At 43.3% G+C, this 25,380-nt stretch overlaps 1 protein-coding gene across 1 annotated transcript in view; it reads left to right on the plus strand.

Annotated features, from left to right (window-relative positions):
• The window catches only part of LMX1A (LIM homeobox transcription factor 1 alpha), a 160,677-nt gene that overhangs the window by 112,256 nt on the left and 23,041 nt on the right, over positions 1-25,380 (plus strand). The window contains exon 3 of the mRNA XM_025420910.3: positions 503-735. Within this exon, the coding sequence (XP_025276695.1) occupies positions 503-735 (233 nt within the window). The remainder of the gene's footprint in view (positions 1-502; positions 736-25,380) is intronic.

The raw sequence follows: 25,380 nt of genomic DNA on the forward strand, positions 1-25,380 counted from the left end.
AGAGGTTGAATCCATCGAAAGCCACCCTGGGAAGCTGGGATACAGTTTCCGTCTCACCAACCACGTTAGGCCTCAGAATGCCCTGCCAAGCTTGCCATACAGATTCACATCCTGGGGTCCCCCCTCTTACAGGCTGATGGGAGTGGGCCTGGACGTCTGTGTTAGAGATCTTTGGTTTGAACAATAAGCTTCCCCAGGGATCCCAACGGGGTGTAGACCACCCTTTGGGAACACTGTGTCCTAGACCACGCCGGTTGTGGGCTGGGCTCAGGATGCTTCCAGCGCCTCTGCCCCTGCTCTTCTTCAGCCTTGGTGAGGAATTCAACTGAATCCTCTGGTTCAGCCCTGCCGGGGAGCACGTCATCTGGATTTCGGGTGTACTCCATTCCGACCGCCCTCACCCCAGCTCTTGGAGTCTCTTTTGCTCTTCTTGACCCGAGGCCAGCTGGGCCCAATCAGACCTTTCTCAAAGACCTTGCTTCCCTCTCTCCCCTGCTGCCAGGCTGTTTGCGGTCAAATGTGGGGGCTGCTTCGAGGCCATTGCACCCAATGAGTTCGTCATGCGGGCCCAGAAGAGCGTGTACCACTTGAGCTGCTTCTGCTGCTGCGTCTGTGAGCGGCAGCTCCAGAAGGGCGACGAGTTTGTCCTGAAGGAGGGGCAGCTGCTCTGCAAAGGGGATTATGAGAAGGAGCGGGAGCTACTCAGCCTGGTGAGCCCGGCAGCCTCAGACTCAGGTGAGTGCGGCAGGGGCGTGGGGGGTGGGATGGGGTGGGGGCTGAGCTGATGGTCTGCATTACTGTCCCCCTAGACGCCCAGCCCCTGGGGCAGCCCCACTCCGTGGCACAGCAGCCGTGTCTTTGTAAGGTTGGCAGGATCTCTCACTGGCCAGGAATTGCCCCCAGATTCCATGGTGTGTGACTGTGAACGCTTAATCCACAGGTTCACAAGTCTCTGGGTTAACGGGGGTGACTCTGCGTCAGCCCGAGGGTCTGCAGGTCACCTGGAATCGGCTGAGCTGGGCTCTAGGCTGCATACCAGGGTCTCACTCCGGGGTCCAGGCTTGAGAGGCAGCGGCATGATCTCCTCTTGGCCGTGACAAAAGTGCAAGAAGGCCTGCCCAACCTTGCAAGCGTGTTTCCAGCCTCGGCTTCCATCAGGTCAGCTAATGGCCCACTAGCTAAAGCCAACTCAAAGCTGAACCCCAAAATCCAGGGGGAGGGGACGTACACTGCAAGCACCACGAGGGTATAGATACATGGTACCATTACAGGCAATGATGCCCTGGAACCAATAATTCGGTTTCATAATCCCTGAGCTGCTCTGAGCCTCTGTTAGGGGCTAAGAGAGCTCCAAGATCATATACAGTGGGTTTCAGAAGGCCAGAGAAAGTGAATTAAGTGTCTAGGTTGAGTGTGTGTCTGTCTCCACCAGGTGGGCAGAGTTTGGCTGGCTTTGTGCCTCCCTTCTGCAAATTGGTGAGAGCCCCTGGCCTTACTGATTCTCTCCCTGACGATCCCAGTGCATGCAGGTCTCCTGAACGGGCTCTAACCTCCCTCTGTCCACCTCTCAGCCCCTCGGCAGCGGGAGTGGGGGGCCTCTTAGACCTCTGGCTCTTCACTCGGCCTCCTTGGACTCAGCTCATCAGTGGTTCCCGCTCACCTCCCTGCCTTCAGCTTTCGTTCTCTCTCTGCCCCTCTCCCACAGTTTGGGGTCTTGCTAGCATATTCTTTCAGCTTCTCTCTCCGGGCTCTTTTCCCCAGGGAAGGCTCTTAATCCCTGGTGTGGATGAGTTTGCCCTTCACTCCCCCTCCCGCGGATCCTGCTTTAATGCAGTTGCTTGTCTGGCTGTTTGTTGTTCTTGCCAAATGCTAAGCCCCATGAGGGACGGCATGTGTCTCTTCTACCGCTGTGTCCCCAGGGCTTAGCACAGGCCTGGAACATTAGGGGTGCTGGATTAAATCTTTAAGGAATGAGTAAACTCTTGAAACAAAAGCACTGTGGCAAGATGCTCGAGTCCAAGGGCTTTGGGGACAGGTGGGGATGGGGGTGAGGAGGGGTGCAGGTCTCAGCCTGGCTGCACCCCTTACAGTGATGTGACTGTGGGCAACTTTCTGAACCTCCCTAAGCCTCAGTTTCCACAACTGTGAAGTCGTGATAGTCATGCCAACCTCATAGTTTTATTTGGGGGAACCAAAGAGAGAATGCAAACCAAAAAGCCTGGCATGCACTATAGGCTGGCTGTGTCTGCTCGAGGTGGGTCTTCATGGGAGGCTGCTTTGCTTCCTTTACCCCCTGTTGGTTCTTCTTGCTTGACTCTTCTTGCAGCCTTAAGTAAGCGGACACCAGGACAATCCCAACTCCTGCTGGGTTTGCCCATCTTTAGCTTTCCCTGGTTTGTTTTGATTTGGAGGCAGTTTCTCCTTTTGAGGAACACTGTCACTGACACACTGAGTGTCTCCTGCTGGGGTAGTTGAGCCTGTTCTAAACCCGACTTCATGGCCCCCACTTGCTTTAGGAAGGTCACCTCACCCTGGATTTCCCTGTGGGTGTCTTGCTGTGCCCACCCACTTGGGCCTCCTTCCCAGAAATACTGCAAAATCTTCAGATTCCCAAAGGGCTTAGGTGCTATGGGGATCAGAATGCCAGCATGACCTTAAAGATACGCATACCCAGAGGGACGCACCATTCTTTCTCACATCGAAGGAAGTGCAGTGGCCCTTCTTGGTACAGGATTGTGTGGGGCTTGACTGCAAAGTTATCTAGTTCCCCCTGTGGTAAAGATTCACAGATTTAACTGACTACAGAATTAGCATGAAGTATTAACGTACTGTCCCTCCCCCATGCCGCCCCTGTGCAAAGACAGAGAAAAGGCTAGATCTGAGCAGCATTAATAGAAATACAATGTTCAGAGCATGGGGACTGCTAGGAGCCCACTTTTCTGGCTCCATTTTCAGCAGTATGTTCAGTTCTGAGCATTTTCTTTTGAGACTGATGTAAACAAAGTAGAGCTTTCTGGCTCCTTTACGTACATATTCATTCGGTAGATGTACCTTGAGTGCTTGCTTTGTGCGGCGATGGAGTCCTAGTGTGACTGGCCAGAATGATGTGGGGGGGTGGGGAGATCCCCAAATCATGTCAGATGAAGGAATTACAGATGTTCAGGCCAAAGAAGTAGAGACAACGTGAGGGCATAATCATTGCCTTCACAAGGTTGGATGAGACCTATTTCTACCTTCAGAGAGCAGAATTTGAAGTTGTGCAATTATTTAGCAAAATCACGGAGTGCTTCATTATAGATAGAAAGGTAAAGGCAAGCAATTTGGACTCAACGTTGGGTGTGTGAGGAGGTCATCCTAATTATTAGAGCAAACAAAGAGCAAAATGACTCAAGAGGTAGACCCTCACTTGTTGAAACTAATTTTGGGTGTTGGGAGAGGAGGAGAGTGCTTCTAGAGGACTTCTGTTGTCCCTCTCAACTTGAAAAATCTATCATTGTTTTGCAGCTTTAACCAAAGTGATAAAGTCTCAGCCAGAACCCAATATATTTTCCCTCTTTTTGTCAATTATATAAATATTGCTTGTCTTACATCATAAAATGTTTTGTGTGCCAAATCCTGCCTCACTAACGAGAGGGTAAGTGTCTAAGGAACAGGGTTATGGGTTTTAATTCCTCTGTTCCCTCAACAAAGCTTAGCATGATGCTGAGGGATCACTAAATGATCAATAAGTATCTAATGAGCTGAATTAAATCTTCAAGGAAAGAAGTCCATCTCATATTGGGGGGTTTACAGAAAGCAAACAATTTAGGACGTGTCCCAGTACAAACACGATTTCTCCTCTCATATCTGTCCTGAGTTCTCTACATATTATAGGTACTTGACAAATATTTGTTGAGTGAATGATGGAATGCGCTGTCATCTTTAACGTTTTTATCAATGATTTGGATGAAGACACAGAAGGCAGGTTTATTCGATTTGCAGATGACACAAACCTGGCAGCGAACGCTGTTGTGGCAGCTGTTACTCTCAATGTTCAGAAAGATCTTGATGAGCTCACAGAATAGCACAAAGTCAGCAAGACGAAATTTAACCACTGGGTTCCAAAATTCAATAGTAGTTATGTGGAACGGGGCCTGTTTTGGTGGAATTCCACACGGGGCTTAGTTGGCCACAAAGCCAGTGGGAGCCTCGAGGAATGCCGTGTTAATAGAGCTATAATGTCCCTAATATGCGATTGTTGCAGTTTTGCATTGCTTAGAGCACATGTACACTATTTGGCCTAATTTAAGTGATGCATTTTAGGACATCACTGACAAACTGGAGAGGGTCTAGAGAAGAGTGATTACCTTCTTGGACAATAAATAAATAAACTCGGTGTATTTAGTCCTGTGACAAATAGGCTGAGGGAAATAGAGTCATACCCAAGGGTGCAGACCCATGTAATGTAGATGAAATGACAGGTTTTGTTGTCCAGTGTGGGTGCAGACTGGACCCTTTATGACAGGTGAAAAGGCTTGTCTCAACATTTTAATTATAGTGGGTGGAAGACAAGGCCAGTGATCCCTAGGGCCACTTAAATCTAGGATTCTAGAATCTGTGGTCTTAAGGTGCTGACCATTCTGACACAGAAGCAGAGGACACACTTATAGGCCTAAGAGACACCAAATTCAGGGATATTTTGCTGCTGGATCTCTTTTCTGGTGTAGCCAGAGAAGTTTCTTTTATCCTGATCCCTGTTTTGCCAGTGGCCTTCTCAAGGAGAAGAATGGAATTTGTAGCTTGAGTCTGACAATCTTCTTCGGGCTTATTGGGCAGCTTGGATGGCCCAGTGACATTCACCCCTGTGCTCTCCTCCTTGACCAGAGAATCACAGGTGCTCGCAGTTCAAAGGCACATGAAAGGCTCCCCAGTTCACATTCCCACCAGATGCTCATCCAGCCTCTGGCCTGTCTCCAACCACGGGGAGCTCTTGGTCTCACGTTCTGAGTGGGGATTATCAGAACTGTTGCACGGAGCCCCAGTGTCTGTCTCCACATGCAACCTCAACTTCGGCCTTGGTTCTGCTTTCAGGAACTCATGAAATCAGCCCATCTCCCTGATACGTGCCAGCCCTTTGCATTGCAAACGGAGACCCTCATAGTCCTTGGGTCCTCTTTTGTCCTGTCTTATTCTTCTCCATTCCTCCAGCCATCCCATAGAAGAGGCTGATCTGTCTGTAAACATACTGCCGTCTCTCTAGAATGTACCATCCAGAAGGGAATGAAATCTTCTGACGTGTGGTCTGAACTAGCACGGTGTTATTACTACTACTACTTGTCATGGACGTCACATTCTATTGATGTGGCCCATGATTTCATTGGCTTTTCTGACCTGGGGTGGGGACAAGGGCTTGGGGACTGATGGTAGGCAACTGTAGCGCCTGTTGGCTGGTCCATGTTGTATGTCTCAGTAATCTATCCCTCTTCCTATTTCGACATCAGAGGTCATCTGACAGTGTCTTGTGCAACAGTTTTTTTTTAAAGATTTATTTTTATTTATTTATGATAGAGAGAGAGAGAGAGAGAGAGACGGGCAGAGGGAGAAGCAGGCTCCATGCCAGGAGCCCAACGTGGGACTCGATCCTGGGACTCCAGGATCGCGCCCTGGGCCAAAGGCAGGCGCGAAACTGCTGAGCCACCCAGGGATCCCCTGTGCAACAGTTTTTAAAAACTTTATTTTGAAATAAAATTGTAGATTTACACAGCAATTGCAAAGTAAGGCACATTGCCATATAACCTTCAACTGGCTTCCCCTAATGTTAACACTTCATATTCATGTGTACATTTTGATAAGTATATCATGTGAACTAAGAAATTAACATCGATCCAGTACTGTTCACTCAACTATATAAACTGAAATTATTATTTGGTCTCATGAGATTTTCCACCAATGTCTTGCATCCGTCCTAGGATTCAATCCAGGACACCAAGTTGTGTTTAGTTTTTTATGTTATTTTTATGTTAACATTTCTTTTTTCTTCATTTTTGGGACCACCGAGGAATGTCGAGTCAGAATTGCATTTTTTGCCCCTCCCTCTAACAATATCTTTTATATTTTATTTCCTTTTATAGTCCCTTACCATGGACTCATAATGTGTTTTTTGGCTTGTTCGTTCTGGGGTTGGTTTGTTTATCATTTTAAGGTTTTCTTTCTTGAAGACCACCATTTTAGATTGTGCCCAACATTGATCCCTTGGCCATTATTTTCTTGCAAGTTTCAAACCATCAATTCCTCTTGCCTTTACCAATTCTCCTTGGTCATAACCAAAGACTAGAGTAGCTGGCCCTGCATTCCTCCCTCTTTTTTTCTGAGAATGGAAACTAGTAGCAGGGTAAGGCAGGGCTCTCTTCAGTGCTGTTTTTGTGGAAGGATTTTCCCAGAGGAAGCCCTGAGCCATGAAGTCCCTATCATGAGGATGCCTTTCTGCAAAGGAGGTTTTATATTTCAGATAAATACAGCAGTTCCATGGCCTCTGTTTATCCAGTAGTCCAGACTGGCTTGGGAAGGCTTCTACTCCTTCTCGCCTTGTGGTCTACACTCACCTGGCCCTAGCACAGTGCCTAGCATGCAACAGGAGCTCAGTGCATGTTTCCTTGGTGTGTGAATAAATTAACTTTGTCCTGTTCGTATTAGCCTCTGAGGTCCTTGGCGGAGAAGCACCAATCTCCAGTATGGCTGCTGCTTACTGGAGCTGAAGTGAAGATTTCTGACACGTCCCGGAGTTTGGGGATCCTTCTTCCTTCTTAATTTTCCTTAGGATATGGGCTATTGCTGCTTTGGGAGATCCCGATGCCTCTCTAATTGTGCAATACATCTCTTTTCCCTTCTTTTCTGAGTCAGGTTTAGACATTTGTTTTAATTTCCTTCCACAGCCTTGGAACTGATTTAAAAAAAAAATCCATTACAGAAGTATTTCTTTCAACCTAACTTGGAACTCTTGTTCTCCAATAAATTAGAGCAGAGAGGTAGTGGTTACCTCATAAGTTTTGGAAAATGCCTGACCATCTTAGAGGATTATCCTTGTCAGTTCATAGTCATGAATTTCAGAATGCAAGATTTGAAAGGAAAAGTCAGCAGGAGGTATGAGGAAGTCATTTTCTGAATGGTAGTGCAAAGGGCGTGGGGTCTAAAGTTAGGTCTGCATTTGAGTCTTACCCTGCACTCCCATCAGTGCAGCCTTGGGAAAGTTACTTCCCCTTCTGGGGACTCTTTCTGAATCAGTGAGAAGTGACCTAGGGCCTGAAACTTGGTCCATGTCCAGTAAGTGGCAGGCATCAATCTTATCTTCTGGTGCAGGGGCTGGGGAGCTCATGGCTCATACACTAATTTCACCAATGACCCATCATTTCACAGACGTCTTGTCTTCTGTTTTTGCTCTTCTGTTTCAGATGCTCCTGGATAGCTGACCTGGGGCCATCTCGGGGTAGTACACAGAGAGGGCCTGTGATTTTTGAGTGGCTAGGATGTGTGAACTGCAGATGGACTGAGTCACCCATGGGCTCACACGTCTCAGAGATGCTTCCCAGTCTCTGAACATTGTAGCTGGTGCTGCATCCAGGAAAGTCCATGCAGAAGGCCAGGAGGAAACAGTTTTCTGAGACTTAATAGGAAGTTCAAGCAAGAACAGGAAGCATGCATTGAACTGAGTTATCCTTCTTTTATATACTGGGGATCTGAAGTTTAGGGAGATTCTGATTTTAGCTCTTTTGAGTGCCCAAGTATCTTCTTATTCCTGAACGTAACATTTTCTGGGATTTGGTTATCTTGGGGGTGGATCTCTGTGCCTCTTGCTCTGAGGATGGCGGTAAGTCTCCCATCTTCAAATGAATTGCTTTTGGAGTGGATTTGCTTCTGTTCTGCAGCCCTAGTCTTTGAGTCAAGGAAGGACACTGAACCTGACAGCTACCTGTTAGTGAACGCGCTGTATTCCTGAATAGGCCTGTTAGGATTGCTCTGTTACACACCATAATCTGTTTATATCCTTCTGGGCAGCCACCTTATCAACCTTTAATTCAATACATATTTCTTATAGATGCCTACACTGTCTCAGGCTCTGTGCTAAATGCTGTGTTTTAGTTGCAGGGAAAGAAGGGCAGAGGAGTTCAAGAATACTGAACAATGCAATTCAGAGAAACCTCTCAAAGCCAACCTCGTAATGTCAGGGGAACAGTGGGGCCCTGATAGAAAGTAATATAAGGAGGCTGAGAGCTAGGAAAAAGGGACAGCCTGGAAATCAGTTTTGTCATTCTTTCCTTTAAGAAACAAAAGGGTGAAAAAAAAAAAGAAAGAAACAAAAGGGTGAGCCATTAAGAAAACAACAATAATAAAAATCTTACGCAGGTATTAAAATACTCTGATACTCTGATAAATAGTGTAGTTGTTAAAAGACATATTTCAATCATATTTTATATTTTCCTCTAACGCAGTGTTTTCAGAAGACTCCCCACAGTGTTTTCCAGAAAATTTTTGCTACAGATTGGCAAATATATATATATATATATTTTTTTGTCATAACCTGTTATGCACATTCGTGTGTATGAAATAAAGTTTCAACACTTAGATTGATTTACTAATTACCCTACATGCTGCTATTTTCTATTCTATTTATTTTTTAATCGTCCTCTTATCTCTATTAATGTCATAACCCACCGATGGATCATGGCCTAAAGTTCGAACAACACCGGCTTCTAAGGGCAGTTATTTACGAACCTATCCCCAGGTTTTGGAATTGGTATGGATTCTTCAAATTTCAAGGCAATAACTATGTTTTAATCTTCTCTATATATCCATCTCTGTCAGGTGCTGAGAGTAAGACCAAAGACACAGAAGAGATCATCTGGCCCCAAAGACTTGGCACAGTGCCCCGCACAGAGTAAACACGCAATAACTATTACCTGCTTTCCTTGTTGTTAGCATTATCAAGGGGACTTGAAAAGCACACATATTTATATCATGACTAACACAAAGATCTTTGTGGACATTTTCTGATTTATTCATCTGGCATCTTCCGATAGCAAGGAAGAGAAAGCTATAATTGCCGCAGCTCTTTGCCTTGTTTTCAAAATCAAGTCTTGTCTCTTGTTAGTAACACAGTCATGAAACTGACTGCAGAATTATTTGTTGCCTTCAATCTGGGGCTCAGTGCTGCTTTTCTGTTCTGAACCTTTGTCTTCCCCTGTATTTGTTTTGTCTTCATAGTATAGATGGAGAAATAAGGACACAGGATACTTGAGTCAGGGATAAGCCACAGTAAGAACTTAATTCTACCAATTACCAAGTCAGGACACTTGATACTCAGCCTCTGCTATAATTGTGAGTTGAGTAGAGTTTATCTTTCGTGCTTGAAAAGTTACGGGCGATGTACAAACTCAGACAATGCATTATCTCTCTTCCATCAACTGTAATTTAATTTGGGATTTGTGCTCACAATCACTTTAGGAGAAATCATGATTTAAAATCAGTGCATTTGCTTCAGAGAATATTTAATCTGTCATGGTGTGCTGTGTGCATTCATTCCTCTTGCACAATCCCTATAAGAAAAAAAATTGGTCAGACGAACAACTGATCATTGTGACGTTCACGTGATGTTGTTAATAGGTATTGAGCCCTTACTCTGCACAAAGCATCGCCTTTGGCACTTTATGCAAATTAACTAACTTAACCTCATATCAAGCTGATGTGGAAGACAATGTTACGATTTTTCCCATCCTATGGATGAGAAAAGGTGACCATGGAAAAATTAGTAATTTGTTTAAGTAATTGAAAGAGCCCAGATTGAAACTAGGGCAGCCCAGCTCCAGAGCCTGCATCATTAAGCACTATGCTGTGCAGCCCACTTGATTAAAATGTGACGTCTATTTTAATATAGATCTCAAAATATTCATAATGGTCTCATATGTTTCACCGACAGTCCTTCCTGGCTGCCTATGGCAGTGCTTCAGTTACTTGGTAGAACTACCTGTGAGACTCCAACAGAAGAACCTTTTCACATACAATTAAAGCAATGAAAATAAGGTGATTTGAACTAAGTTACACTCCCTTTCAAATCAGACAAAAGTTCACCTTCTGTTCTAACTCCAGATCCTCCTCCATAATTAATCACTATCGCTATACTTCTCATGGGCATCTCCTAGGAGGTAGGAGGCTTTGAAGGATCCAAAGACAACGTGGTGTATAAATATGGAAGTACTTTAAAAGTGCACACAAAAAAAATTGCTGGTTTTGGTTTGTTCTGTTTTTATAATTATTCATCAAATTTCAGCTCCTGTGGCCATCTGATGGTTGTAGGAAAAACCAATTGACATTTTTGTCCAGATGAGAGGTATCAGCTGTGTAACCCACAGCCCTCATTAATTAAATGAATAAGAGTACAACAGTGGAGTAAATCAGTAAATATCAAAACTTCTAATACGCTTCTCTGATCTGCTATGTCCTACCATCTGTTATGACCCCACTTTCAGGAGAGATACACTCAGATACGTTTTTCAAGTAGCAGTGTTGACATTGTGCCTCTATCGACCCATTCTTTTTTTTTTTTAAGTTTTTATTTATGAGAGAGAGAGAGAGATAGAGAATGCAGGGAGAGAAGCAGAAGGAGAGGGATAAGCAGACTCCATGCTGAGTGCAGAGCCTGACATGAGGCTTGATCCCAGGACTCTGAGATCATGACCTGAGCCAGGACCAAGAGTCAGACACCTAACCGACTGAGCCACGCAAGGGTCCCTCTATCCATCTTTATATTAGACCCCTTTTGAGTACAAAGCCAGGACTTTGCAGTGTGACTAGTAAAGATTAGGAGTGAAGTCTCTGGCCATGGAGACCCAACCCATGACTTTGACTTTTCATTACCTGAGTGAAATGACCAGAGACTCCTTTTCCTTTATTATCATACAGGAAAGGTTGGGGAGTAAGTGCAGGGAAGATGCTGATTTTTTTTTTTCTTGCACCGGCATTCCAGCCATGCCAATCAACCTTTAGATTTCCAACCCAGAGGTATCACGATGGATCCGAAGATGCTTTAGACCATATTCTGAGCAAAAGGAGGAACCACCTCCAATGTTTCTCTGTACCATGGCATCAGTGACGTAAGAGAAACCCTAGAGTCTACTTTACTAAGGTTTGGTGGCATATCAGGCTCTAGCTTTCTCTCAGCACTTTGGTATTTGGTGCTGTAAAAGTATATTGAAAATGAGGCAATTTAAGAACCATTTGGATTCTTACTGGTCCAAATCCAGGTTTGCACACTGGGACCCAGGGACATGCTTCTTTTTTCTTGGTGATGCTGAGCAGGGATTTGAATTGCATGTGCATGCATATAGGAAGTGGGATCAGTGGTCCAAGTTGATACTCAAGGTAAGTGTCAGGAATTTCTTAGGAATCTGTATGGGTGGTAAGGTAGTGGCTTGAACCAACTCAGCATCAGTTCCATGTGTGGGAATTTGCAGAACACCTGCATCAGGCAGTGGGTTTGGGAAAGGAGGGGAACGTATAGAAATATATGAGATCTGACTAATGCACAAATATTTTGAGCACGGACTATGTAGCAGGCCTGCTATAGGTACAGCTTATATCCCAGTGGAGGGGGACAGTCAATAATCAAATAAGCAATGTGATGCTCTCAAATGAGAATTACTCTTCAAAGTAGTCACCCTGTAAGACCTATTCTACTTACATATTTTTAAAAAATACTTTGGGCTTCTATGGAATGGGTCTGGAGTATTTAGATGGGCTAGGGTTTGCCTGGGCTTCTGAGATTTTTTGCTTTTTTTTTTTTTTTTTTTAAAGCTCCCTATGTGAGTCTAATGTTTAGCTGAGGTTGAGACCCACTGCCCTAGCAGAAGGTGAAGCTCAGGGGGTCAGGGTTGGGGCACCCCAATCAGTGTCTGAACCCAATGGCAGAGCTTTGGGGCCAAACCAGGGAGATTCAGGAATTAAACCAGAAGGACGCTGTTTTCCTTAGAGTGAGCAGGGCTGTGAGATTTAGCAAACAAAACTCTAGTTAAATTTGAATTTTAGGTAAACAATGTTTTTTTTTTTTTTTTTTTTTTTTTTTTTTTTTTTTTTTTTAAAGGATGTCTCCTGAAATACAAAATTACTGCTTATCAGAAAATCAAACTTGGGATCCCGGGGTGGCTCAGCAGTTGAGCATCTGCCTTTGGTCTAGGGTGTAATCCTAGGGTCCCAGGATCGAGTCCCGTGTCGGGCTCCCTGCATGGAGCCTGCTTCTCCCTCTGCCCATGTCTCTGCCTCTCTCTCTCTCTCTCTCATGAATAAATAAGTAAAATCTTAAGTTTGAATTTCTTTTTTTTTTTTTTTTATGTCTCCTCTTTAGTTAACTGGCAGCTCTTAGATACAGAGAGATAGTCTGGTTGGTGGGTGGAAATGAACAGCTGGTGGTTGGTGCTGGAGGCTGCAAGGGTGTACAGAAGGTTGGTTGGTAGATGGGAGGTAGATGGGGAGAAGCCTAATTCTGGCCCAGGGTCCTGGTTCCCTCGCATTTCCCTTCTGGGCGCAGGCTTGGGCTTGGCAATTTGCGGGGGGCGGGGGGGGCACCAAGGTCAGGGAGGTAGGGACTGGGAATGACCCGTTACCCTGGCAACTCCCTCTTGCTGCTGGCTCACAGAGCCCAGGACAGCCCAGCTAGGTGATGGGCCGTCGGGTTGCTATTCCCTGGGGTGCACCTGTTCCCTTTGTGCATGGCCGAACAGTCGGTGCCACCAGCCCAGGGCGCAGCCTGGGCCTGGCCACCACCTCCGCGCCGCCCTCCGGGCTTCAAAGGCCCTTTGGAGCTGGATGAGGGCGGGTGCAGAAGCACACCCGGCCAGCCAGCAGTTTGATGAGAAAATGCAGATAAAGAGCCTGGCGGTGGGGCCATATGTTCCCCATAATCTCCAAAGCCGTCACTTCAATTAGAGCCTCCCCTGAGTTCTAATGCCCGATCCTGAGTAAACAAGCCGCCCTGAAAGAAGAACTCGGTTTCCAATTAAAAGTGTACTAACATTTCTCCTTCCCTTAATTCCCGCGGAGCAAAGCCCCGCGCGGGGCGGAGGCACGCCCGGGTCGTGGCGAGGTCGGCCCGGTCCCCGCTGCCCGTTCCCAGGTGACGTCAGGCGGGCCCGGGATTAGGGCCCTCCCCGCACCCCCCCGCCCAAGCCGGGGACTTAATTAAAAGTAATGCCACGGTAAATCCGCCCGTCGCTTCTGGTGGAGCCGGGCCTCCGGGCCAGGCGCGCAGAGAGGGCTTCGGAAGCAGGTGCTGGGGATTTGTGTGCTTGTGTGTGTGTGTGTGTGCATGCATGCATGCATGCAGGCTCGTGTGTGTTGCAAAAGGGAGGGTCATGCGCTTGGTTTTGGGGGGATGGAGATGACCTTCACCTCCCCCCCCCAGGCCTCCCCCACTCTGCACAGCTCAGAGGTATGTGCCACCTGTCACCCGGCTTTCCTTCTGGCTCGGTTCGGGTTTGGCCCTGCGGGGCTCTGTGTGTGCTGTGCTCTGGGGATCACTGCATTTGCCCCCGACCCTGCTGCCCACCCCACCTCCTCTCTCTGACCTGCCCCAACCCTGAGAATCCTGAGAGCATGAATAAATGGTAGCCAGATGTAAGGTTCTGTAAATGACTGGAGAGCACCTGCGGGGGTGGGGGGGAGGGGTGTGTGTGGCTCCTGGCGGTCCTCAGGAGCTCTTCAGAGTGCTGAATCTGAACACGCAGGCCCTCTAAAACTTGGTTTCCGTTGAATTTCTCTGTTTTCAGCAGAACAGGTTGAAAGGTGCCTGGTTTCGGATGGGAGAGTGATGGATAGATTAACTTTCTGGCCTACTCTCCACACCAGTGAAAGAATGAAAGAATTGAAGGCATTATCTGAAAAATTCCAGAAACATCAACAAGCAGAAAATCCTGGCTAGATCATTCAAATGCAAATGCTTTTTCCTTCTTTCATGAATTATCTGCCAGAGTAATTATTTTAGTTTTTAGTTAGGCCTTGCTGGTGAAGACCTCAGAGAATTAGTCTCACTAAGTCCAGGGCTGTTGGTTTATTCCGTACTGTCTGATTGATGCTCACTAAATTAAATTGAGGCAAGTTCAACAAACATTTGAGGGCCTGTCAGACACTGGGCTAGATACTGGTGAGTATAAGAGAAAGGGGAAAGACCTCTGGGTTACAGAACCTACACGAAGGTTCTTCAGTGGAGAAGAAACTCCTGTAACAGAATAATTATAGTAGGGGCACCTGAGTGGCTCAGTGGTTGAGCATCTGCCTTTGGCGTGGGGCCTGATCCCCAGGGTCCTGGGATCAAGTCCTGCATGGGGCTCCCCGCAGGAAGCCTGCTTCTCCCTCTGCCCGTGTCTCTGCCTCTCTGTGTCTGTCATGAATAAATAAATAAAACCTTTTAAAAAAGAATAATTACAGTAAAATATAATCTACATGTTTCAGTAGACACAAAGGGTTAGGATCACAGAAATGGGATCAGTAATCCTCCCTTGGAGCATGTGTCTATATATTAGGGCAGAGGGATCAGGGTACTCTTTGGAAAGTGCTTCACAATGAATGTGGCATTGCAGCTGGGTCTTGGTGGAATAGGTCATTTTCAGATGATGAGAGGTAGATGAGTAAGTCGTTAGAAACAGTGGTGTAGGGCAGCCTGGGTGGTTCAGTGGTTTGGCGCTGCCTTCGGCCCAGGGCATGATCCTGGAGACCCAGGATCGAGTCCCACATCAGGCTCCCTGCCTGGAGCCTGCTTCTCCCTCTGCCCGTGTCTCTGCCTCTCTCTCTCTCTCCCCCTCCCCCTCTCATGAATAAATAAATAAAAAATCTTTAAAAAAAAAAAAAAGAAAAAAGAAACAGTGGTGTAGCTTCGTGTGCTCTGTTGCAGAAGTAGGGTTGTGTCCTGCTATGGGGGAGGGAGGGCTGGGATGTAGGGTTCCTCTGGGGGACTGAGACCCTGTGGTGCTGGGGTGAGTGGCAAGATGGATGCCAAAATGTGAAGGCTTTTGTGCATCTTGGATATATTCTGATGTTTAAAGGGAATCTGATTAGAAGTTTGCAAACACAGTTGTGAAGCTTCTTAATTTGTGCTTCCAACAGAGGATTATAGAGGGTGGAGCAGAGTTGGGGTAACATTGCAGAAGTGGGGAACTGGGCAGGAGGCTACTGAAGTGTTCCCATGAGACATGAAGCCTGAACTCAGGCACAGATTAGGGAGGGGTCTCAGAGAATTCATTCTTTTATTTATTCATTCAACACCTAGTGAATCCCTACATCATTCCAGGCATTGTCCTAAGTGCTGGGGATATGATAGTGGACAAAATAGGCAAGCATCTGCCACTGGGGAGCTTAAATTCTAGAATTAAGTGATGTTACATATAGGAAGAAAAGTAGAAGTCGAGGGTGACTTTGAGGTTTTTAACCTGTATGAATGGTGGTAGCACAGCAGAGATAGAAGTTCAGTAAAGAAATCTCTAGATAATGGATTCAGGTGGGGTATGTTGAGTTTGAAGTTTTTTGTAGGTGATGTAGATAAGGACATCTGGTGGGCAGTTGGATGCATCTGTCTTGGGTGCAAGCGGGAGGTCAGAAATTTGATTTGAGAATCACAGAAAAAAAAATGAAGGTTTAATACTAGGCAGTCTCTTCACTGATGTAGTTGTCAGAGTTCACATGGCTATGGGAAAGCAAATAAATGAAACCAGCAACAACAAACATCAAGTAAGGGCAGTGGTTCTCAAAGAGTGTGCCAGGACTAGCAGCATCATTGTCTGCTGGGAATGTGTTAGAAATGTGAAATTTTTTTTGAAGATTTTATTTACGTATTTGAGAAAGAGAACACGGTAGGGGATGAGGAGCAGAGAGGGAGGGCCAAGCAGACTGTCCCCTGAGCGTGGAGCCTGATCTCAGGACCCTGAGATCATGACCTGAGCTGAAACCAAGAGTCAGACCCTTAACCACCTGAGCCTTGAGTTGCCCAGGTGCCCCTAGAAATGCGAATACTTAGGCACTACTCAGACCTATTGAATCAGACATTCTGGGGGTAGGAGGCAGAAATCGGAGTCTGTCGCCCTGTAAAGCTTGAGAAGTACTGAAGAATAGCCCGTAGAGCTTATCAGATACAAGTCATCATGATTATAGCCTTAGCATGAGCAGTGGGCATCTGTATTAACATTAACATTAACATTAACATTAACATTAACATTAACATTAACAAAATGACCATTGTCTGCAAAAATGGATCTCAATCTCCTCTAGGGACAGCGGTCGATTATTCTGATTTTAGTAGGGAATGTGTGAACCCAGACCCTAATCAAGCCCTGAAGTGTTATGTAGTGATTCCCAACTTCCTTTTTTTCCTTCTAGAATAATCCTATGACATCGTGGGGGCTTTTACCTTGTCCCATCCACCTCAGATTCTGACCAATACGGTCTTATGTCTGTCCATATTTTTGCTGTATTCCTAACCACACTGTGAATGGATGGAGATGAAAGAACCTGGGCATCAGATGCATTATGCACAAAACAGTTTCTGAAATTCCTTTTGATCCTGTGGAACAAATGACATACACATACACACACCTATACATTCTACAAGTCCCTCTTTATTTTCATCACTTCTGATGTCATTCATTCAGGCCCATCCTCTGTGACCAGCCTCAGACTGTTCACCCAGGGAACATAATGATACAAAAGATACTGCCTCTATAGTCAGATAGACTTTAGTAACACACTTTTGACTATATCAGAAGGCAATACATTATTGTCTGAATAAATTGACAGTGATTTAATGTACATTTTAAGTGTTTAAATGATTTTAGAGAAGAGAGAAATTGATGAGGACAGGGGTAGTCAGTGATTCAGCTAAGACAGTGTTTTAAAACAAAGGTGTTGGGGGTTATGGACACTGGATTTAATTTCTAGTTCTTCTTCCTTGATAGCTGGTGACCTTGGAAAGCGCTTTGACTTTCCTTCCCTCACTTGCAAAATGGCCAGTTGTGATACTTGTAATAGCTTAATATACATAAAATATTTATCACAAAGTAAGTGCTCAATAAAGAGAGCTTGTCATCATACACGAGCACCAGAGGCTTCTGCTGGTCCTTTTGACAGCCTGTTCATGCACTGGTAAAGGAGAGTGATGAAATCCAAGACATTGTGACACTCCAAGGACATCTTCCTGATTCACCACAGTGCCCTTTTCATATGGATGAGAAACTATGTGTTAGGCTTCTTGACAGTGACGCAAGGAACCACAGCTGGCATTACCTCATCTAACAGCTGGGGTGTGACGAGAGGGAATTCAGGTTCTTGGAGGAGGGACAGAGGACACCAGACACAATCTCTGCAAAGTGGAATGTGCCAAAGGGAATGTGACATTGGTTCTAGCACTTTCTCCAAGAATTCATTGAGAATTATGTTTCTGGGCGGTCAGTTTATTTGAATTGTGTTTATTTTCTTCATAAACAACAAGCTATACCTAGGAAGCGCCTCACCTTGGCAGAAGTAGTGTTTTCTCAGGAGGAGATGAGGCAGTGACACCTGACGCCTCCTCCCCAGAAAAAAAGTACAAAGGCCTGTTCACCCTCCACCACTCCTTCCTTTGTTAGTGTCTCATGGGTCTGTGGGAAGCTCTAAGCCTACTCCATGTTATATGTAAGAGAGACCCGGTTTTCCCTTCATGAGGCTGGTAGAACCATGCACTGGCATTTTCTGATGCCCTTTCCAGGTTGAAAAAAGGAATGGAAATACCTCCCTCTCTTGGGTAAACTCTGGGTCTTTGAGCTGGGATACAGTAACTCCTAGGCTGGAGATCTCAGAACAGGGCAGCACATCTTGCCAGAATGTCAAGATTCCTGTGGGCCTCTCCATACCCTCAGCTGAGACCTTTTGCTCCAACATAGGATTATAACCCCAGATCCCCCTCTGCCATGGTCCAGGGAGGCAGACATTATAGAACCTTCCCCTACCCTCTTCACCTGCTTTGACCTTGGGTGTGCCCAAGGGTCAGGAGGACAGACAGCAGAAGGAGGTTTCTCTTTCTCCTTTTCTGAGAAGTCCCTCCTGAGAGTGGTTGCCAGAGGCATATGACGTACTGGTTTGAGTCCCGTGATGCCTTCAATCCATTGGAGGGTCTGTGTAGGCAGATTTCCAGTAGTGAGAGCAACTTGTATCAGAGTATCCTGAAGGCTAGAGTTCTCAAGTTTAATCTTTAGAATTTATAATTTTCAGAACAGGTCAAAAATGTCTATTACATTAGTTTAAATAGAAGAGGGATTATTCAGATCTAATAATGACTCTAATTTTGCATCAAATGTAGGTTCACAGAACCCAATGACCCAGAACTCTCAGTGAAGTAGAGTATGTCATTTGAAGTCCTCCTTTATCATGAAGAAGGAAGTAATCAGCAAAGAAGCTGTTATTAAAGATTTATTTCCTACACTATCCTTGAGAAAGTGTTTTCCAGAACTTTTCCCTACTCAACCCAATTTCCCTTACTTTCTACCCATGCAGTTGTATAAAGCAACTACGTTTAAAACAGTACACTTCAGGACTTACTAAAAGATGAAGAGCCATACCAAAAAACAAATGAACAAACCAAGACTATGTCTACAAACTCTACTTAGTGAGCCAGAAAGATGGAATAATTCACTTCAGAAAAATGTTTCACTAACAAATGTTGGGGCATAGTGTTAAACCCTATAGATTGAGGGTATGCGATTAACAAGAATTGCCTCTTTCCATGACATCACTCCTGTGGTTCCTGCCCAAAACACATAACTCAAAACTAATAATGAAACATCAGACAACTCAAATTGGTAGGTGTTGTACAAAACAACTGACCTGTATTTTTCAAACATGAAAGCTTATGAAAGTAAAAGGTTGAGGAGCTGTCCCAGATCAGAGAGGATTAAGGAGATCCAACAACTAATTATAGTGTTGGTTCCTGGATTGGATGTTGGACCAGAAGAAGGATATCATAGGGACAATTAACAAAATAAAGATTCAAATTTATAATGTATTCATGTCACTTTTTAATGTTGACAATTTTATTATTATGCAAGAACATTATTATTTGTAGGAAATACTGAAATATTTAGAAGGTGGAAAAAAGAATAGCTCATTCTCTGGGCAATGGGTGATTAAAGTTTCACACTGCGGTGGTGTTCACCTGTCTAATCAGTATTGTCGAAGACTTTGTCTTTTCACTGCCTATGACAGACACTCTGTGTGGCCTTGAACTGTGAGCGAACAGACAGGCATCCTGGACTGAGAGCTGCTAATAGTAGGTGTATGATCTCTGACAAGCTCCTTCACCTATCTGGAACTCTGTTTCCTCCCCTGTAATGTGAAGTCATTGATCTAAGTGCTGGCCAGGTTTCTTTGTTTGATGCTGTCCTTTCTCTCAGCATGTTCCACCAAGAGGCACCTGGAAGGTAAGACATAATTCTATGTGTTGATTTGTGAGTAATGTAACATGGCAGTAGGAAGCCTATTGGCTCCTCTTATGCCAGCCCATGTAGGGAGTTACTTCCTTATATGTGGGACTGGTCCCAGCACCAGAAAAAGTGAAACTTGAGAAAGTCATGAGAGAATGTTAAGATTCAGATTGTAATAGCAAATGCTAGGGCTTGGGGTGAGTTCTTCAGGCATTGCCTAAATGACAGTCAGGCTATCTCCCTTCTGTGCTATCGACATTAAACCATTATAATAAAGTTAGAAAGAAAATCATTATGGAAACAGAACATACACTCAGAGATTTCTGTTTGCCATCATAAATATCTTCTCAGAAAGTCTCAGTCAGGATACTTCAGCACGAGCACTACTGGCATTTTGGGTGAGAAAGTTTGCTTTTGTGCACTATGGTCTCCGTATACATTGTACCAACCAGACAAAGAGCCTTCATACATTTGCAGATGACTCTAGGGACAGAAAAATTCCTTATCCAGAGCCATTGGTTGATTTTGTGATCATAACCAGACAGCATATTTGCTGGTATTCCCCCTTTCTTGTAGAAGACCAATGTAAGACCTCATTTATCACAACTTCCTTACATCATAGTTGAGGAAACTGAGGTATCATCCACATTATACTTAGTATGGAAGGCATGTTTAGTATCAGGTTCTCTTCCACTCACATTAGGGCTCATCCACTGCCATGGCCAAAGAGATGTTGGGACTGATCATGGAAATGACCAGAGAGGGCTGTCTATAACTTACATTAATGGATGCTCTCTCTAATGTCCTGAGCTTTGGGCTATTCTAGAATGACAAGACTCTTAAACAGTTTATCTGGTTCAAGAAGACTTAGGTGCCTGAAGCAGAGCCAATTCTATATTTAATATTCTACAGCATTTTTATTGGTTGCATCTTAACATATCCAAAATTGGAGTGTGAATCATAAAATTGAGATGTAGTAAGAAAGTATTGTATCAAAGTTTAATCAGTGGGTCATTCTTTTTTCTTTCTTTGGTGATGCATAAAATAATGGCACATTTTATAATTAAAAGCACCTTATATTTGATGATGATGGTAACTAATTTCCAGGACAGGTTGTAGAGATCATTTCAATTTTAACAAGTCCCAGAGGCTTGCAGCATGTGGCAATACCTGTCTTCTAGGTTGGTCTGTATATGACAAAGGAGTACAGATACTGGAGACACATTGAAGAGAGGCACTACAAGCAAAATGTCCAAGTTCTCTCTCCTGTCCCTGGAATAAATCTCCACTAAAGTCTTTTCTGGCTTCCCATTTTGTCTGTGGCATTTTGGATCTGGCCATGGTGCTGACTGCTCATAGGACTTTAGTACTGATTTCCAGCAAATCTTGTACCCAAAGTCTAAGTCCTGGAGTAATAATTGCCATGTCTCATTATCTAACTGCTATTCTGGCATAAGCTTTCAAAATGAGTCCAAGAAAAATAACAAAGTGAGAAGGTGATTTGAGCTAATTTTGTTTTCAGTATGTCTAGTGATATGATGGAGTGTCTGGAGATGCTTACTTGGAAAATGAAGAGACAGTTGCCAAAACTGTAAAATCCCCCTTGTCAGTCTGGGAACTATATCAGCCAGAGGCCATCCAGGATGGTAGAAACAACTGTCAATGTTTAAACAACTGTCAGAGTTTAATACAGAGCATTGGTTACATGATAAGGAGATTGTTGAGATATAGACAGATCAGAATGGGTGGATAATCTACAAATTTTCAACAAAGAGAAGTTGCAGAGTAACAGGTGATAAAACTTCTGTGAACATCAGGTGGAAACTGCTTTTCTTATTGCACACAAGCAGGGAATCTAATTCATAGTCCCACTCATTACTGAGTACAGTCTTCAGCATGTCCAACCAGAAAATCTAACCAGAACACACAGGAGACTGTACAGATCATCCAACAGCATGACATACAGTGGAATTTGAACAGAGAGCATAGTCTGTGGCTTCCCTCATCTTCAGAGCAAAACCAGTGGCCTCACCTGACCAGGGAATTCATTGCACACTCAGGACTGGTTTGAGCCCCAGAACAGTGAGCTGTCTGCTGCCCTGCCAGAGCAAGGAAACTAATTCACAGTCCCATTTATAGTAGATAGTACCCAGTCCCAACACTCTAGTAAGCCTCACCAGAGAATTTGTGTAACTTCAGAGTCCAGCTTAGAGCCTCATGTGGGTAGAGAAACAAGCCAGCAGTCCTATCCAACTATTCTCAGCTGGTGACACTCCTTCCCATACCCATCTTTGGAGATCAAACAGTTGCCTTACCTCAAAATAGACCATAGCAGCAGGTCCTACTTGCCTAGAGACATTACCATCAGACACATACAGAAACCCAAAATGAGCTAGCTGGTGAAGAACTGACTCTGCCAAAACAAACTTGTAAAGTCTTGAAGACGAGCCTCGTTACTCAAATGCATAGGGTACTGATGAAAAGAATAACAGATTATGCACACAAAAAATCAGATAAATATGACACCACCGAACAAAAAATAGTAAGGCTCCAAATACCCTAAGGAAATCGAGATCTATGACTTGTCAGACTAAGAATTCAGAATAAACCTGTGAGGGAAGCTTATTGAACTATAAGAAAACACAGCCAACTGAACAAAATTAGGAGAACTGTGCATGAACAGAACCAGGAGTTTGACAAGGAAATAGCAGTCATCAAAAAACACAAGCAGTAATTCTAGTGTTGAAAAATAAAATAACTGAAGAATTCAATAGAGAATTTCAAAAGTAGACTCATCATGCAGAAGAAACAATTAATAATCTGGAAGATAGGACATTGGAATGACCCAGTCAGAGGAGCAAAAAAGAAAAAAAATGAAAAAAAGGAAGAAACCCTGGGAATTATAGAACAAAATGAAAAGAAACAGTGTTTGCATTATGGAAATTCTAGAAGGAGAAGAGAAAGGGACAGAAAGTATTTTTAAAGCAGTAATGGCTAAAAATTTTCCAAACCTGAGCAATGTACATCCATAGCCAATGACTCAAAGAAGAATTAAAGGGGAAATATTTTTTTAAAAAAGACAAATGAAAATGGAAACAGCGCATCAGAACTTACGGAGCGTAGCAGAAGCAGCTCTGAGAGAAAAGTTCATAGCAACAAGCCCTTCCATTAAGAAGCAAGAAAGATCCTAAATAAACAACCTAACTCAATGCTTTAAGGAACTAGAAAAATAACAAACTGAGCCCAAAGCTTTCAGAAGAAAGGAAATAATAAAGATTAAAACAGAAATAAATGAAACAGAACCAAAAAACAGTAGAAAAGTTAAACCAACAGTTCTGTGAGAAGATAAACAAAATTTATAAACCTTTAGCTAGACTAACCAGGAAAGAAAAATACTCCAAATCAACAAAATTGTAAATGAAAAAGGAGGCATTGCATCTGATAGCACAGGAATTCAAAGGATTATGAGACCACTGTGAACAACTCTATACCAACATTCTGGACAATTTAGAAGAAATGGAAAAATTCTTAGAAATGTGTCACTTTTTGAGACTGAATCAGGAAGAAATAGAAAATCTAACTAGACCAATTACCAGTAAGGAGATTGATTCAATAAAAATCTCCCAATAAAGAAAAATTCAGGGCCAAATGGCTTTACTAGTGAATTTTGCCAAACATATGAAGAAGAATTAACATCAGCTCTTCTCAGATTCCTCCAAAATTTGAAGAGAAGGGAACACTCCCAAACCTGTTTTACAATGCCAGCATTATTAGCTTTATGCCAAAAACCAGAAAAGGAACTACACAAAGAAAACCATAGGTCGATATCCCTAATGAAGATAGATACAAAAATTCTTAGTAAAATTCTAGCAAACTAAATTCAGTAGCACATTAAAAGGATGATTCACTATGATCACATGGGATTTATCCCTGGAATGAAAGGATGATTAAACATACACAAATCAGTCAGTGTGATACACCACATTAATATAATGAAAAAAGTGATATAATCTCAGTAGATGCTTAAAAAGCATTCACTATCATAAAAACTTTCATGATAAAAACCTTTAACAAATCAATCATAAAAACATACCTCAACATTATAAAGGCAATATATGATAAGCCTACAGCCAGCGTCATACTCGGTGGTGAAAGACTAAGGATTTTATTCTAGGATAAGGAAGAAGATAAAAGCTCACTCTCACCATTCTTATTCAATATAGTGCTGGAAGTCCTAGCTGGAAGAATCAGGCAAGAAAAAGAAATAAAATATATCAATTTACTTCTTCCTTAAGAAGTGAAATTGTCGCTATTTGCAGAAGACATGATTTTATATAGAGAAAAATCTTAAGTACTGAACCAGAAAACTGTTAGACTTAATAAATTCAGTAAAGTTACAAGACACAAAATTAACATACAAAATTCATAGTGTTTCTATACACTAACAACAAAATCTCTGAAAAAGAAATAAATTGATCCCATTTGCAATAGCATTAAATATAATAAGATACTTCGGAATAAGTTTAAGGTGAAAGATCTTCACTTTGAAAATGATAAGACACTGAGGAAAGAAATTGAAGAAGAGGGGTGCCTGGGCAGCTCAGTCAGTTAAGCACCTACCTTCGGCTCAGGTCATAATCCCAGGGTCCCGGGATTGAGCCCCACATCAGGCTCTGCACTCAGTGGGGGAGTCTTCTTCTCTCTCTCTGTCTGCCCCTCCCCGCACTTGTGCTCCCCCCCAAATAAATAAATAACATCTTTAAAAAGAAAACAAATTGAAGGAGAGACAAATAAATGGAAAGATATCCTATGTTCATGGATTGGAAGAATTAATATTGTTGAAATAATACCTATATTATTGAAAGTCATCTGTAGGTTCAGTGCAGTCCCTATCAAGATTCCAAAAGCATTTTTACAGAAGTAGAGAAAAGTCCTAAAATTTAGATAGAACACAAACAATCCCAAATAGCCAAAGAGATCCTGAGAAAGAAGAAAGGAGGAGGCATCACACTTCTTGATTTCAAGCTATACTATAAAGGTATGGTCATTAAAACAGTATTATACTGGCATAAAAACAGCCAATAGACCAATGGAAGAGAATCAAGAACCCAGAAATAAACCCAAGTGTATATGGTCAGCTAGTATTTGACAAGGAAGTTAAGGGTACTTAATGGAGAAAAGACAATCTCTTCAATAAGTGGTGCTGGGATCACTGGATATTGACATGGAAAAGAATGAAACTGGACCCATATTTTACACCACTAACAAAAATTAAGTTAAATGGGTTGAAGACTTAAATGCAAGACCCAAAATCATGAAACTCCTAATAGAAAACAGGAACAGAGGTTCTTGACATAGATCTTGGTAATGATTTTTTGGATAGGACTTCAAAGTTCAAGCAATAAAATAAAAAATAGACAAGTGGAACTACATCAAACTAAAAAAACTTCTGCACCACAAAAGAAACCATCAACATGAAAAGGCAAGCTATGGAATGGGAGAAAATATGTGCAAACCATATATCTGATAAGGGTTCCTATTCAAAATATATAAAGAACTCATACAACTCAATAGCAAAAATTCCCAAATAACAAGTAAAAAATGAGCAAATGACCTGAATAGACATTCACCAAGGAAGAGATATGGGAAGCCAACAGGCACATGAAATGTTGCTCAACATCACTCATCATTAAGGAAATGCTAATTAACACTACGATGAGATATCACCTCACCTCTGTTAAAGTGGCCATCATCAAAGGGACAAAAGATAACAAATGCTGACAAAGATATGGAGAAAAGAGAACGCTTGTGCCCTGTTGGTCGGAATGTAAATTGGTGCAGCCACTAGGGAGAACAGTATGGAGGGTCCTCAAAAACTTAAAAATGGAACTACCAATATGATCTAGCAATTCTACTT

Source organism: Canis lupus, chromosome 38 (assembly GCF_003254725.2).
Source record: "Canis lupus dingo isolate Sandy chromosome 38, ASM325472v2, whole genome shotgun sequence".
In the NCBI taxonomy this organism is placed as follows: Eukaryota; Metazoa; Chordata; class Mammalia; order Carnivora; family Canidae; genus Canis; species Canis lupus.